Here is a 17,046-nt window from a genome sequence, read left to right on the forward strand (position 1 = left end):
AGCCAAACACGTCAACTCTAAAACTCCATGGAGCTACCAACTCCATAGAGCTGTAGTGCAATTGAGGCTGGAGTTTTGGAGTACCCCTTTTGCTGCTCCAAAACGTCCTCTTTTGAACCTCCTCGTGGAGTTGGTGGGCAATTACCCACCATTGCCACTTATTACACAAAGATAACGTTTCATTCTTTCTATTTGCCTCGCACCTCTCTTCCTTCTTCATTCTCGCGTGACTACTCGTCTGGCCGCGCCTGCACCTGCGCTGGCGGCTAGGGTTGCGCCGACCCTAGCCGCGCCGCCGCTGTAGCCCCTGCCGGCGGCCGGAGACCCGTCGTCCGGGCCCGCCGCAGGCCGACCGAGCCCTGCTGCCAGCTGCCCTCGCCTCGCCCAGCCGCCTCGCTCCACCTCCCGTCGCGTCTGGACGCACCCCACCGCCAGCCACAGCGCCCCGCCGCCAGTGCCCCGCCGCCGAAGCCCCGACGCCGGCCGTCTCGCCCCGCCGCCGAAACCCCGCCGCCGAAGCCCGCCGCCGGCCGCAGTGCCCCGCCGCCGAAGCCCCGACGCCGGCCATCTCGCCCCGCCGTCGAAGCCCCCCGGCGGCCGCAACGCCCCGCCGAAGGCCGGAGCGGCCCGCCGCCGAAGATCTCGGCCGACCGCCTGTTCTGTTCAAAGGTATTTCCCTTTGGCTCTGAGCGTGATTTTCTGGTAAGAAGATAAGAAGATGAATGTGGCCGCAGTTGAGATGGATTGATGGAAAGTACCTTTCTTTCATGTCCTATTCTGACAGATCAGATGAATGCACAAGTCATTATTAGGGCTCCTGCATTCTTTGCTTGGTGGATTGTCAGTATTGTGGTAGCAATTTCATATCAGGCTGTTCTTGTGACTGCATTTTAGAAAGCTTATATGGTTATTTATTCAGTGACCAGTCGTACTATCTTATATATTTTTAAGTGAATCAGAGGCAGTACCAATGATTTCTAATTAGTAGGAATAAATTGATTTCTAATTAGGTAAATTGGAATAAATTGATTTGTTAGGAATAAATTGATTTGTTAGGTAATGTGAGATTAGTAGGAATAAATTGATTTCTAATTAGGTAAACTGGACAGTACCAATGTTGTAGATTAATGGTTTCTAATATGACATTTGTGAGTTGGATAGATGCCTGAAATTGATTGGAACTCGGAGAACACTCGGGTGTTGTGTATGTTATTTGCCGAACAAGTTGGAAAAGGAAATCGGTCAAACACACACTTGAATGCACTTGGGTATGCTGAGGTTGAGAAAGGGTTCAAAGAAAGGGCTGGAATAGCGGTTACGAAGGCTCAGATCAAGAACAAATGGGACAAGTTAAAGGAAGATTTCAAGGCATGGAAGAAACTAATGCTGAGGCAAACAGGGACTGGTTAGGATCCTATAAAGAAGACTATAGCTATGGATGACGAATGGTGGAAAAAAGCTAGAGCTGTAAGTTGGTTCAATTTTGATGATATATTTGTTTTGCACATGTCGATTTTGTTGGTAATGCTTATAATAATACTATTATTTTTCTTATTTCAGGAAATTCCGGGTTGTGGAAAGTTCAAAAAGAAGGGTCTTGAGAATGAAGATGAATTAGCCAAGTGTTTTTCTGACATTACTACTATTGGTATTGATCATTGGTCCTCATGTTGTGAATGTTGAAGCACCAGAAAATGTTGACGAGACACAAGATGAGGAAATCAATTGTGAGCCGCATGATGATGAATTCATTCCGGATACACAAGAGGAGGATATTGGTATTACTCCTCCACCTGCGAGTGGCAAAAGATTGGCAAGGTCTATTGATAGAAGTGGTAAGAAGGCGAAGTCTGAAAATGCACTTCTAATTCAAGAAGCAGTAACAAGTATGGCAAGTTCAGCCAATGAATATTTTTCTAAGAGACATGGAAAATATTCTATTGATGAAGTAATGGAGGTTGTGATTGCTTGTGGGGCTGGCTATGATAGCAATGAACATTACATGACGTCTGAACTGTTTGTGAAGAAGGAGCAAAGGGAGATGTTCATGACCTTGCCTACTAATGAGATTAGGTTCAATTGGCTTAGGAGGAAGTACAAGGACAAATATGAAAAGTAGAAATTGGCTTAGTGAGAGTGATGTCATTTGTGTATGCTACTATTTTATTTTTGTCGCATGTGTGGTACATTTTATTTTATTGCATTTTATTTATGTATGACAGTTGTATCTTACATTTGTTTATGTCAATGTTCACAGATGTCCTCAAGTGAGTCTGATGAATCTAGTGAGTCTGATGGTGAATTTTTTTTAATATGGTTGAGAGCTGTGGTAAGCTAGCACAAAGTTATCATGACTCATATATGGATAAGGCACCGCCGAGGTTTATGTTTTCACAACAAAGTGGAATGGGATGGCTGATGGAGACGGTAAACACTCCAGGGGAGTGCCATCGAATGCTTCGGATGAATGAGGCTATTTTTCAGGATCTTCATGATGTGTTGGTTGAGAGGTACGGATTAAAACCATCGAAGCACGTGAATACTTATGAAATGTTGGCCATTTTCCTATTCACATGTGGTGGGTGTGAGTCAAATAGAAGAGTACAAAATAAGTTCAAACACTCAGGTGAAACCATTAGTAGAAAATTTCATGAAGTTCCAGATTTTGTGGTTGCCATGGCACAAGATTTCTTGAGACCAAAAAATCCTAATTTTCGCAATGTGCACAAGAGGATTAGGAATGACAAGAGAGCATATCCACACTTTAAGGATTGCATTGGGGCACTTGATGGAACCCATATTCGTGTGTACTTATCACCTGAAGAACAAGTGAGATATATTGGTAACACTGGAATTGCAACTCAAAATGTGCTTGCCATTTGTGATTTTGATATGCGCTTCACCTATGTGGCTGCGGGTCAACCGGGTTCTTTGCATGACACTAGTGTATTGTACCATGCCTTGGAAGCAGATGTAAATGTCTTCCCACATCCTCCTCAAGGTAAAGATTTTTTCTTATGTTCCTTTTCATATTTGTATGCACAAACTTATCTTATTTTACATATGTGTAGGCAAGTACTATGTTGTAGACGCGGGCTATCCTAATCGTCCGGGGTACCTCGCTCCATACAAGGGTGAAAGATACCACTTACCCGAGTGGCATCGAGGTATGGAACCAAATACTCCAAAAGAGAAGTTCAACTGTATACACTCATCTGTTCGTAATGTTATTGAGCGCTCATTTGAAGTATTAAAAATGAAGTGGCAAATCCTTTACAAGATGCCCGGTTATTCAATGGTCACACAAAAGATGATTGTTGCTGCTACTATGGTTCTACACAATTTCATACGTGAACATGCTAGCGTTGATGTGGACTTTGCTAATTTTGATAGAGATCCTACCTACATGCCTACTATTCCTGAAAGATACAACAAGTATGCCGTGTCTCAACATGCCTCCGATGGATCAACTTCGGAATCAAGCTTTGTGACTATGGATACCTTTCGTGATAGTATGGCTACATCAATTGCCCTAACATGGAATTAGTGCAATGATTATTGTAACGACCTTATTTTGGAACTATGAATTTATTTCAAAATTTTAAATTTTTGGAACATGTAATTTATATTATTATTTTGAACTTCAATGCATGCACTTTCATTTTATATTGGTGATAAGTAGTTCAAATTGAACCAGGGGCAAGAAAGGCAATCTACCCTCAAACTCCTCTTTTCTGGAGCTAGGGACACCCTCTCAGCCAAACACCCTCACCAGACAGCTCCAACTCCATCCAGAGCTGGCTCCACCTGGAGTTCTGGAGTGGAGTAGTTCCACCCAGAGTTGGAGTTATGCCAAACAGGGCCTAAGTCGGAAGACGCGTCCACATTTCAAATGAAAATGTGCATTATATTACAAAGTGAAGGTATGTCATGTGTATCAGCTTGCACATTCTTCAGCATGTACAAGTTCTATGCTTGTCAAGTCCAACAATAGTAAGGCAAATAATCATACATGGTTCATTAAAAATCAACTCACACTAGGCCACAGAAGATCTATGCTGGCAGCTAAAAAGAGGTTTGTGTTGATGGGCCGAGCACCCACTAGCAACCTTGAGCCAGCACAAATGTCGTTTGCCCGCCAGTATAGAGTTGTCTGTGCTAATGAGCGACGTTAGCCACCCGCCAGCACAGATGCTTTCTGTGCTAGTGGGTGGTTACATCTATGCTGGCGGGTGGTTAGATCACCTGCCAGCACAGATGGTTACTGTGTTGGCTGGTGCTTGTGCCAACCGCTAGGAATACGTATTTTTCCCATCCAATATATTATTTCCTGTGAGTTATTTGTAATTTCTATTTCTCGCTAGTTGTTAGTCGTCAAATTGAGATATTTATCTCCAACCACATAACAACAAACTTGAATAATAAATAATTCATATTATTCAAAACTGCATTGTACATAATATATAATTCACATTATTCAAAACTGCATGTACATAATATATAATTCACATTACTAAAAATCCAACATTTGGATTAGAGCTATTCTTTGCCACGCTAATATTAAAACTACTACGCCCATCTATGAAGATCTTTGCAGTCATCTGCCATCAACATACCATCTTTATTAAAGAATGCTCCATCCTCATAACGAATCTCGCGTTGGATGAACCTCGCCATGTCCCTACAGATATTGTCGATTTATTTGTCTTCGAGCTTGGCATCGTGAGTGTCGATCCTAGGCATCTGCAGGTATACAGTAAATGAAGCTTACGATGTATTACCATTAGGAAGTTAGCACATGGCAGTGTATAAGAGACTTATGTCTTAAGGGTTCATTCGAAACCTCCCATTGTTTCTGAGGAACTCACACACGTAATATCTGCATAGCACAGAGCCGGGAGGTTGCTTGTGGCACTGCAATCAAATAGAAAAATGATGAGTTGTTATTAATGACAACTCTACATTATATGAAAAAACCAAGTTTTTATGTTCTTATGAATCTATGATATATTATTTTCATAACTTTCTTCCTTTTTGGATCGTGGTCCCTGCCTTTTAGAATGTAAAGCTTGTACGCACTTGCAGGATATAAAGACAAGAGTTAGTAATACAACTTAGGTCCATAAAATATCAACATGCATTTAAGTACTGCCAAGGAATATCTTACTTTTGTATAATACCTATAAATTTCTTATACCTATCTCTACTAAATCTAGCTGAGTCGAGGACCACTGCTCTCCTAGCTTGGGTAAAATAATAATGCAAATTCAGTGGTCTCTGCATTATATTAAAATAATTTATATTATAGATGGCATTAAATAGCACCAAGTATATATATAGTAATTAAAACTAGCTAGCTTACTGAAAATTGTAAGGAGCCATGATATGATCCTTATCAGCCTTTTTCCTCATTACTCTTGCAATGTATACGGACACTTTATGTATTTCATCTCCGTGGGCTTTTGATTTTATAGTATTTTTCTCCGCTTGTGTCTGTGCTGCTTCCATTTGTGCTTTGATCATTTCCGCCATTTTGAGCTTGTGCTTTGGCTCACTTATTCGTGCTGGGTCAAGGTACGCTGTCTTGAACCTGCCGTTCGTCAATTCTTCCTCCCTCCATTGCATTTTGCAGAGTAGGTCGCTCAGGTGCTTGACATATAAAATATATACGTATATATTTAAAACTCTTGTATGCGGTACATGTGGACTTACAAGCACCATATGGTAATGAGATTCATGTCGAGGTGTTCTCGATGTTAAAGTCTATGCAAATCCTCGAAATTGATCACAATCTTATAATCGAGTATGCCAAGGAAAACCTTAGTTAGGACATGCGCAGTGATTGCTCGAATGCCTTGCTTCATTGCATTCATGATTCATCCATGTAGCTTATTAAGTTCCCATGGGCCCTCCAACAGATCCCACTGAAATAAGAATGCCTTGACATGCTCATAATCGATTGTGACTTCATCTGATGCAAAGAAATTGAGGTTTTGATCATTTTCCTTTTGCCAAGAGGCGCCGCAAGTTACAGTTCTTTCACAACAAGATGAAGCCTTCTTCTTCAATACGTTTAAAAACTTATCAACTTCTGTTGATGGAGCCTTTTGATCATATGTGTTGACCATACGAGGTACAGCTAGCCTCTAGGGAGGTGGAGATGCTGGCGAAGGTGATGTTGGATCAATAACTTCTAAATCATCTACCATTTCATCACCTTAGAGTAGTGATGTCCAATCATCCTGATTGAAAGCTTCTCGGACAGGTGATAGCGTTGGCTGCTCACCCTCATCGGTTGCTCCCTACACATGTGACAACGTCGGCTGCTCCGTGTCAACATTTGAATCTAGAAGGGGTACATCTTGGCTCGGCCGTGAGGTTTCTGGCGATGCATTATTTAGAACGATATCTCGGCGATGCCACAATATGTAGTGGTTCATCACATCACCGAGAACCTCAATCCCCTCATCAGTACGGATGTTAATCTTGCACGACTCATCCAACACCGTAGCAACTTGCACCTAGGCGTATTCTGGCGGGGGTGCCTTTGGGAACACATGACCCATTACTGCCATGCCGGTTGCGACCTCTCAAAACTTATTTTATTTCCTTCCGTAAGGTATACCAACCTGCATGGTGTATCCGCTTGCATGTCGTCAACGGGATACCTCGTGTTTGCAATGAAGCCAACACTACCCAGAGCAACGAATCCTGTGTGGGCAAGCAGCATGGTTGGTTCTGCCTATTGTTGACCCTCGGATACTGGTGGGTCAGCCCTGTTTGCTAGTTGCTGGCTAGCCAAGAACTCCATGAACTCTTGCTTGGCGATTTCTCTCATCTTCTCTTCAAGGTTTTGCTTATAACGGTCGTGCTTCCTATAGCTTGCTTGGTCGTTGGGGAATGCTTTACCCCAGGGTAATGTTGAAGACATCCATCGAACACGCCCGAGTGCTCCGCGGTTCTAATTGCGGCGGTTAGCTAATCTTTCTCCCTGTCCGGCTTGAAAAGACCCTTCTTTTACACCTCGGCGAGCTGTTCCAACCTCGCGTAATTTTGTCTGTTGTTTGGTGTTTGAATTTAACCTTATCATTGGGTGTTACTTTCAGAATTCGAGGTAGTACCCAATTCCTGGTACGCTCATCCAAGCCTTCAAACAAATTCAGTAAACCAGCTTTTTCTTCGCTCAGAGCTTTTGCTTCCGGCGTGTTCTTCTATTGTATGAACTCTTCCCACATTTCTAGAGGAATCCTACTGAAGTCTTCCCTATCATTCTTGCCTTTCTGTACATATTCTTTATTAAGAGTAGACTTCCAATTCCTTAAACATCTCCCAAGGAGGCCTTTAGCAAAGTTTCTTGCGAATTTCTTTTGATCTTCAGGAAAAATGAACCTTTCTTTCAATGTAGCCCACAATACATCCTTGTAGTGGTAGGCACATTCTTCCAATTACTAGTCCTGATCCAGGTCTGCAATTTATCCCTAACAATAGCTCCACACATGTTCCGAAACCTAGCAGATTTCCCCTTAGGTAATATGGGCTCACCTTTGGCGCCAATCTCTTCTATTATGAGAATACCTTTTTCAGGGATCTAGTTTCGGCTTCGTTTTCCACGTTTCCTTTTCGGATTACTACTAGAAGCAGTAGTAGCCGAAGGTTGTGGTGCAGAGGTATGTACCTACTCTTTATGCAGAGTAGATGTTCTACGACGTTGTGGCAGGGAATGAACCGAGGATTGGTCATCATTCTATAGAGAAAGCAATAGTTGGAGTTTATCATCTTCATGCGAACAACAAGCGCATCACTAGCTAGTATATGAATGTGCATGCAAGTACTTGATGATCCGCGGTTGGATCGTATTCAGGGTCATCTTCGTCTAGACGCCTGCGAGACCTATGTGGGCTTGGTTCGTACTCAGGTGGAGTAGAATACGATCCACAATCATCGTCAGAATCAGAATCCTCCACAGAGGATTCAACATTGTTCTCATTGTTGTCCATCGCTCTTAATATGCAAAATTGTAAAAATTGCAATTAAAAATTATTCATGAATTTATGCATATCAATAAATATTTGTACACCAAACTTTTCCTTCCACAATTTATACATATTTATTATTCGTGAATTTATGCATATCAAGAAGTATTTGTACACCAAACTTTTCCTTCCACAATTTATACATATTTATTATTCAAGAATTTATGCAGATCAATAAATATTTGTACACCAAACTTTTCCTTTCACAATTTATACATATTTATTATTCATGAATTTATACATATCAACAACAAACTTTTCCTTTCACAATTTATACATATTTATTACTCATGAAAATTGCAATCCATAAATATTTAAACACCACATTTATTATTACATTTTCTTTTCTACAATAATTTGCAATCCAGTAATTATATTTGCATGAAAAAAACCAACCATGTGGCCCCAAGGAGAGAAAGAGGTGCTTCGGCGGGGGGGGGGGTAGGGCTAGTGGTGGCGCGAAAGCCTCGGGGAGGGCCGGAGGCGACGCAACGGCCTCAGGGACGAGCGGCTCCTCGAGTAGGAGCGGCGCGCCAGTGGTCGGGGAGGAGCGGCGGCATGGCATCACGGAGCGGCGGGGAGGAGGAAGGCGTGGCGGCGGCGGGTGTCAGGGATGTGGCTGGCGACGTCGGGGAGGTGGCTGGCAGCGTCAATCAGGAGGCCACGACAGCGCACCAGGAGGCGAGGAGGTGCTCGGGTGACCGACGGTGCTGCTCCGAGAGGGCGGCGGCATCGAGGAGGAGATAGCGTCGGGGAGGGGGCCGCGGTGGCGCTCCGGGAGGCGAGGAGGTGGTCGGGTGACCAGCGGCGGTGCTCCGGGAGGGCGGCGGCGTCAAGGGGTGTTGACGCTAGTTTTTGACACGTGTTAAGGTCGGCGTCAAGGAAAGAAAAGTGGCCGATGCGGATAAGCAAGTAGCTGTGGCTGGGGGAATCGGCCGATACTACAGTGTTTCGACCGATTAGCCGAGGGAGTCGATGAAGACTGGCCGATTGGGAGCCAGAGTAGTTTGGCCGATGTGGGCCTAAAATGGGCCAAGGTGGTGACTAGATGAAGACGAGGATTGGCCCATAGAAAAGTTCAATAGTGCTCAACTCCGATGCGGGTTGTATCCATGTGTAAATATTTATTATTTTGAATTAGAGATAAAATCATAGTCGGTTAGGAAATCAGTTGTAGCAGGGTATAAATAGGTGCCTCGTAAGGCTTGTAAAAGAACACAATAATCATCAATACAAATCTACTTTTTCACATAACTCTATTTTGAAGTCGGCGACTTCGCCAAACCCTTTTTCTTTTCACGAGTTCATGCGAGTTGGTAGGACTGCATCAACACGACCTCCGGCCAATTTGTAAGTTCCACGTATCGAGTAATATCTAAGCTTTAACTTCGGGCGCATCGCTATTGTTTCGTTTAGATTTATTCACCAGTTGTCGATATTTACTAGAATTATAGGTTTGACTTGTTATTTTAGTTTTCATCACCAATTATCCAGCTTGAGATACAAACTGTCGGCTACATTAATATTTTGTTTATCATCATACAACCAATTAGATCTGTTCCAAGTGTTGTCCCTGTAGCATTGTTTAGGTTACTCCAGTAGTTTCTTTTACAACTGCCACGTGATCATCGGCTGTTTCATAGCTGGTTATCTTTTCACTAATTCGGCCGGTTTGCTGATACATCCTTCGAAATAGATTAGAACTTCAGCCGATCAAACCTTTGGAATTTAACACCTTTCCTTCCTTGTCAATCAACAGGTCAGATTGACTAGCACGCTGCGCGAACCGCACCAGGGTGATAACTCAAACAGGAGCTAAGTAGATTCTCTCGGGTCGTGTGTCCGACGCAGGGGCAGGAGTCATCGTCCGATTTTTAGCATCAACACACTTTTGGCACGCCCAGTGGGATAGAAGCAAGATCCAACATGTCGAATGCTGCCAAAATCTCGGAAGACAACGTCATTGAAGTTACCGAGGCAGATCTCAAGGATGACCAGAGGGATGAGTTGGCAAAGGCTATGAAAAATTTCAAGAAGGCATGCCTGCAATCCTACAATCGTACCAGAAGCGGGGAACCCGTCACAAACACCGCTCTTCCGACTCCTCGCCAGATCACCATCGCCGAAGACTCGGGGAAGATGTCTGAGATGATCCAGCAGTCTATTTATCAGGCTATGATTGATCAGTCCAAGGTGATGACCCACACGGTGTACAACGCCGTCATTAGTTCTATGGCCAACGGTGTAGCGCAGGGGTATCAGGGATCAGCTTACGCTCCTCCTATCAGCGCACCAGTTAGAAACCTTTCGGTGGCACCCAGCATATTCCAATTGGCTCCTCAACCGATGCAGATGTAGAGTGGGGGGGGGGGGGGGACAACACCCCATTGCCCCTAAGGTATAGCGGTGCACTACCTTCTCCATCACGGGTACCGTTTCAGCTCACGCCAGTCCCTCCTGTACAACCGCCGTTAACAGCATTGGCGCAATGGGCAACGGCAGGAACACCCGCCAGCCTGGATCCACCCACCAACTACGGAATGCCTCCAGGCGCTTACTTTCCAAGATCCTCGGTGTAGGCATCATCTCCATCAGCACCCCAACCGACAGCTCCGCAATGCCAACAAGCTTCTCCAGAAATCGGCATGGGGCAGGCGTCCAGGATCCTCTTAGAACTGCAGCACCAATGGTGTGGTACGATGAGGCAGCAGATGCGCTACGACACGTTGATCCGACTCGTCAGCAGCCGTCGGCTCCTCAACCGACAGTCCAGCCGCAAGATCTGTAGCACACTCCAGTCTTCCACCCAACCGGTGCAGCGCTGAAACCTGCAGACTGCACGCAACAGCACACGGGTCACCGGAGGACATGAACATCAGGAGCTTCGAACGGGCAACGACGAGAAACCAAGAACTCACCGCCAGGTACTGCCTGTTGTTGATGTTCCAGCCGCCGGTGTAGCACCTCAGCCCGTCGAGGGGGGTCCTGCCGCGTCCGCTCCGCCGCCAACACGGCCGTGTCGGACGCCGCCGCTGCGATGGATGATCAGGTTCATCTCCATGTCGTGTTCAAGCTGCGAATTGCCGCACTGGCGCATGTTCAACGAAATGCCTCTGAAAGACGTGTTCAAGCTGTTAGCCTAAATGTTGTGTCGTGGATTGCGATCTCGTGGCTCTGGGCCACGATGGCACGAACTAGAAAGGTGGCCGGGTTTTCGGTACTGGATGCCAGGTACGTCTTTGGCCAAGTGGTTACTGTTTCTCCTGTCCTATACTTGTACTGCCCATTGTGGGATTGCTTAAGCATATAGGTGTTGAGAGTCTTAGTTGGAAGGGAAGATTAGAGTCCGGACTACACTATTGTAATTGGCCTCAAATTATCATATGTAACAACGCAACTTGGATTTCCCATTAAAGAAAATAGGAAATGGAAGTCAACTAGGGCAAATAGTTCTATTACTTATATGAGCAACTGCACGGGAATCCTAGAAAAACAATAGGGGGCAATAATTACGCGGAAAATTTGTCTTGCTGTCTAGCCAATTTAGGAGGACAAGCTGGACAGAGCCACAAGGTTTCATGAGTTCTTATATATTCTTATAAAATAATTAATTCTACCAGTTACATTGAAAGTAATCACTGACCAAATCGGTGCATGCTTTTTTGTAAAACTCCTCAATTTAAGTTTTAGAATATGTTGCCAAGGCAGTAGTCTGGTCTTTATAGAAAATTAATGGATAAAATAATGGCGACAAGAAAAAGCAACATTCGCCTTAGAAATTAATGAGGGTAGATGGCAAGTGGGCCTTTTAGTTTGTCATAGTGAATTTCAAGCTTATTTTTCCTTATCAGATGCTGTGAATGTCATGACTTATCCTTTCTACTAATTAACAAGATTGAAGTCAGTCCGATCAACTAAAAGGAAGCAAACATTGACATACCTGGCGTAAGATTGGAAATTTCAGTACTGAAAAATTTGAGGTGTCTGCAAACTATGAAATGACATCTTTTGAGAAAGTAGCCAAGCCCTTAGATATTTGCTTTTTGTGATTCAGATGTATTAGATCAGCTCAACTGAGTGTTATTCTGTCATTTGGTAATTCTTAACAGCGGTCGAGAGATCCTTTTTGGTAGAGAAAGAACAAAAATCATTTTTAAATGAACAGTACAGCAGAGACATGCCGAAATGTACAAATGAAACCAAATAGTACAAAAAAAATTGTAAGAAGTATTGGTGGGCGCGCTAATTTGCTCTATTTCAATTCAGAAGGTGTAACCAGTTGACATTGTTGAATAATTCAGATAAAATTTGTAAAAGTCAAATCTGCCCTTGGTCTATTGGTTTTTTTCCTGGTACGTACCCAAAACCCCACTTACTGGGTTGATAAATGAATTCCTGTTACTAGGTTCAAACTAACCTGGGTAAAAGGTTATCATTTGGACAAACTTCAATTTTGAATAGTAAAGAGACAATCTTCTCTATTGTTTCCCTTGTCAGCTCCATGAACATGTCCATGGAGTTAGCAGAGGCTTCAATAATGATGTCATAGTCACTGGCCTCTTTTGAGGTCCTCCAGACCACAAGTTAACGAATTGTTTTTGGCTTTGTAACTCAATAATGTTTCCAGTGAGCAGAATGCTAGAAATCACTACATGAAGCCAAAATCTTAGCAGCATCATGGATAAAGAGTATTGGAACCACATTTTGGCTTTGGCGTTAGCAAATTTGGTATTTGACTATCGGTCTATAGTTCTAGCACAGTGGCAAAAATGCAGAAAGTGAAAGGGATCTTTTCTCCTAGGTTACACTAAACCTTATAAGAACTCATTGATATGCCCATTAAATACCTTTTGGAGAACACATGGATAAACAACACAACATCTTAATACAAATTTACAAACATAGGACTCAGTTGAAAAAAAAGTAGAAATCAAAGAACTTCATCACTTTTGGTCTTCATCATTGCCAGATAAATGATGCTCATCAGACATCCTCAGGCGAGTTGTGACATCGCCTTCTTTTGCGGAAGAGTGACACTGCTGCATAGGCTGCAATATAGGCTAGGACAGGGATGACCAAATAGATGACATTCCTGGACGTCACCCAATCCCTGGTACTACCTGCTGCATAAGCCCCCAGGAGGCCGAGCATGTCTAGCAAAATAGCTGTCTGCATTGGCCAGAGGGGCAATTTATGTTTGTGCAGGGTCCATGGAAGCAGCAAGATGACGACGACAATGGAAGCCATGAAGGAAGTGGAGTTGCTGAAGAAGAAAGCATAATACCGGCCTTTGTTGATGTCGTGCAGGATTGGATTACCGGAAGAGTGACCATTTCTGTCCTCCTGCCACAGGCCACCAGGTGGTTTAAGGCCACTCTGATAGGTAACACTCGCAGCCAGGACTCCTAGCAGCATCAAGTATTCACGCATGTTCTTTTCTTTCTGTGCTTCTGGTGTCTTTCCTGTAGTTTCACTTTGAGGACCTGTCTTCTGTTCTGTGTTGCTGCCGGAGGATCCACTTTCCTTGTTAACATCTCCTGATAGAAGTTTCTTTAGGTATGGGTAAACCCAGAAAATGACTACCTCCAAGGCTACAAAAGCAAACACAGCAACAACCAATATTAACACATAGATGGAGGTGCGCAAATCCCGGGAGCTCCCAGCAGCATAGGCTCCCATGAGGCCAAACATGCCCACCACCATGCATACATATAGTGCATAGCACCGTATGCCTGGCCTGTATAGGTTTGGGTTCACAAGGAGAACAATGACAGCTACGGATGCCATGAAGCTTGCCGCGTTGCAGTAGAAGAATATACTGTAACGTGGACGGTAGTTATCGTAGAGGACCGGGTAGCCTGCACGGTGTTCATCTTCATCATCCAACCAGAAGCCACCTGGTGGTGTTAATCCAGCTTGGTAAGTGAGTGTCGCAGCCAAGATCGCAAGGAGCAGCAGCACCTCACGCCTGTTCTCCAACTTTTTAGCATCTCGACGGTTGTCCTCATGATCTAGGGTGAAGAAGATGATATGGATCACCACATATACAAGGACAATTCCTGCCAAGGCGACAACATATATGGAGGTGATTTCATCTCTGCAACTCCCTGCAGCATATGCACCTATTAGACCGAACAAATCCAGTATCATGGCTGCCTCCAGTGTGTGGCGTTTAAGCAGAAATCTGCTCTGGACCATTATGATGACGATCAAGGATGCCACAAAGGCTGCTGAGTTGCTGTAAAAGAACACTTTGTACCGGTTAGGATGCGTTGTGAGGAGTATTGGGTCACCATTCTTATAATCACGCCCATTGGCAGCACGTCCATCGGCAGGCCAGAGGCCACCTGGTGGATCTAATCCTGCCTGGTACGTGATGCTCACAACAAGAGTAGCAAGCAACAGAACAAGAGAGCGGGCCTTTTCCACCGCCTCTTCGTGTTGTGTGTTCCTAGTAATTGTGCAGATACAAAGAGTTAATCTCAAGTTAGAATTAATGAAGCAGAGGTGGTGGTGGAGTTGCATACATACCCGCTGCCGGTTTGATCTCGTTCAGGTTGGTGCTTTGATCCCAAGAAACTCTTTATTGCTTTCAGTTTCAGCCATTTGGAAGGAGATTCATGTATGGGACTGGGAACCTTCTTTTTTACCGCTTTGGTAAGCGCCGCTTGGAGGAAGATGTACGCGAGAACTGCACCGATGAGACAGACGACATAGGTGGTGTCGTCGACCTCCCTGCAGCTCCCAGCAGCATATGCGCCCATGAGGCCAAAGAGCACTGTGATGATGACCCCGTGCAGAGCAACAAACCGTACGGATTTATTGCTGCTCAGCTTCTTGTCCACGAGTAGGATGATGATGAGCAGGGATGCTATGAATGCGGTGGTGTTGCAGACGAAGAACGCCTGGTAGCGGCTGAGGTAGTGTTCCTGCAGAACCGGGTCGCTCATCTTGTGGTTGCCCTCGCCCCAGAAGCCACCTGGTGGATTCAGCCCGGCCACATATGTGATGGTGACTGCAAAGGTCGCGAGCAACATCAAGACCTCCCGCAGTTCGTCTTCGTGCTCAAGTGTGCTGGTATCCTTGCCTTGCTTCTCGGTGTCATCGCCTTGCTTCTTGGGCAGCACCACCGCCAGCACCGAATTTTTGGAGATGACAAAGGCAGAGAAAGATATTACAATGTAGGCGAAGACGGCACAGACCAGCAAAGCAGAGTAGATTGTTGTGAATGTATCCCGGCAGCTGCCAGCAGCATAGGCCCCCATGAGGCCAAGTAAATCGAGCACCATGACCACACGCAGCAGAGCCTCCCAGCCTGTGTTCGTCCCATCAAGGACGAGGAGGAGGAGGCAGACCACCAACGATGCGGCGAATGCAGTCGCGTTGCAGTAGTAGAAGGCGAGGTAGCGGCTGTGGTGGGCGTACTGGAGGATCGGGTCGCCTGCGCGGTGGAGGCCATCCTTCGTGTCCTCCTGCCAGGCTCCCCCTGGCAGGTTTAGCCCGGCGACGTACGTCACCGTCGCCACCAGTGTGGCCAGTAGCAGGAGGTACTTCCGCAGCTGAAACTCCGTGGAATGACTGGAAGGCTTGTTGCCCACAGCAGGCTGGCTGGAGGCCTTTTGGTCGCCAGGCTCCATTGGATTGCTGGGAGCTATTTCGTTGCTGGAAGCCATTGGCTTAACTGGTGGTGGCACAAGGTGAACTAGGCGCCTTGGGGCAGCTCTAATGCCCAGGCATGGAGTGGCCTTCTTGTTAAAGAGCTGAGCCGGGTGAGCATCTCACCAGCGTTGGGCATGGCATAATTGGGTCCTCCTGGCATCTACTTGTCTCAGTCGTGGGATGACTTATCAAGTCCTCTTATTTAAAGTTGATTCCATTCCTTTTTCTCAGGCTTGTGTTGCAATTTAACTGGTATCAGTGGTCTTTCCGGTTCTGTTTGTGTACATGACTCCTTCATATTTGGCAGCGAGCAACGTGTTTTCTCTGCATATCGGCTTTCAGTTTACAAAGCAGAAGTTTGTTCCCATCACTACAACTTCTTTTAAACCTTATTTACTTCAAGCTCCAATACTTGTTTCATTCCATATTTTTCTATCTGAAAGATTTCCCTAAAATATGATTCTCCAAGCATCATGGAAGCTTCTTGATGTCATGGAGAATAGCAATACTCAGACCTAGACAGAGTGTGGTCTGTGAACTTGATTATTGCTTATTATATGTGACCTCTGATCAGGGAAGACTTTGCCTATTTTATACCAAGTTTTCAAGACACGACTTTGGGAGACGTGATTGTCCCAACTGACCACATTGCATAGCTGTACACGAGTTAGCTAAACCCAAATTGCAAGCAGAAAGAATGAAGTCATGTGCACCTTCCAGTCTCTGATTTGTTAAGCTTCAATCATTCATACCAAGTGCCCTAAGCATGCTATTCTCTGTGATATGCACAAGATCGTCTGCACATTTCATGATGCTGACGCATAGAGTATGGTACAGTGCAGAAGGCTACACCTGTTTAAGGCCCAAGACAGGCTGCAATCTGTGAGCTGGAACACCTCGAGGAACTGATTGGTCGTGCGTTCAATGAGATGCCACTGGTGGCTTTGTATACTTGATCAGTCTTTGGGTAAATGCCCTGTTTCCTGGAGAGGATGCAAGGCTGTACAGAGTACAGTTGGTGATGCTGCCTAAATGGCAAAATTCAAAGCTTCACAGCAGCTATGGCCTATGGTTGGTGCCCATCGGGATTTCTGTAGAGCGCTGGAAGTATGCTCGAGGCCACCTGGTAAGTCATCTGATTACCCTATTTTCTTGTGATGTTGCTTGAGCACCTTTCCTTTTTAATATTCTCTAATTAACAAGTACCACAAAGTTAAGTGCCTATGGTTCTCATCGTTTGTCATGGAAAGTGGCATAATTGGAGAATCAGGACTTCACAATCATGCGAATTGCATGTAAAGTTATGCAATAATGCATCGAGGATCATGATAACACACTGAAGTGATTCATGGTT

The 17,046-nt window shown here is 44.8% G+C and overlaps 1 protein-coding gene, 1 long non-coding RNA gene and 1 pseudogene across 2 annotated transcripts; 1 reads left to right on the forward strand and 2 right to left on the reverse strand.

Annotated features, from left to right (window-relative positions):
- The first annotated feature begins 1,161 nt into the window (after positions 1-1,161).
- On the forward strand, positions 1,162-2,211 carry LOC101758932 (annotated as a pseudogene).
- Positions 2,212-10,334: 8,123 nt separating this feature from the next.
- LOC111257028 lies at positions 10,335-11,698 on the reverse strand. The gene is made up of 2 exons (XR_002677434.1): positions 10,952-11,698; positions 10,335-10,868 (listed from the first exon to the last, which is right to left on the reverse strand). It is a non-coding gene; the product is annotated as an uncharacterized LOC111257028 (long non-coding RNA).
- A 1,137-nt stretch (positions 11,699-12,835) lies between these two features.
- On the reverse strand, positions 12,836-15,837 carry LOC101785777. The gene is made up of 2 exons (XM_004965205.4): positions 14,565-15,837; positions 12,836-14,484 (listed from the first exon to the last, which is right to left on the reverse strand). Exons 1-2 carry the CDS (start codon positions 15,704-15,706, stop codon positions 13,017-13,019), a joined length of 2,610 nt encoding a protein of 869 aa, XP_004965262.1. The 5' UTR covers positions 15,707-15,837; the 3' UTR covers positions 12,836-13,016.
- Between the last annotated feature and the right edge of the window lie 1,209 nt (positions 15,838-17,046).

Source organism: Setaria italica, chromosome IV (genome assembly GCF_000263155.2).
Source record: "Setaria italica strain Yugu1 chromosome IV, Setaria_italica_v2.0, whole genome shotgun sequence".
NCBI classification, from domain to species: domain Eukaryota; kingdom Viridiplantae; phylum Streptophyta; class Magnoliopsida; order Poales; family Poaceae; genus Setaria; species Setaria italica.

Excerpts from the sequence above, each read along its gene's own strand:
- LOC101785777 (XM_004965205.4), bottom strand. The coding sequence starts at position 15,706 with ATGGCTTCCAGCAACGAAATAGCTCCCAGCAATCCAATGGAGCCTGGC. Across the intron at positions 14,485-14,564 it reads CGAGATCAAACCGGCAGCGG|GAACACACAACACGAAGAGG; the intron begins GTATGTATGCAA and ends CACAATTACTAG.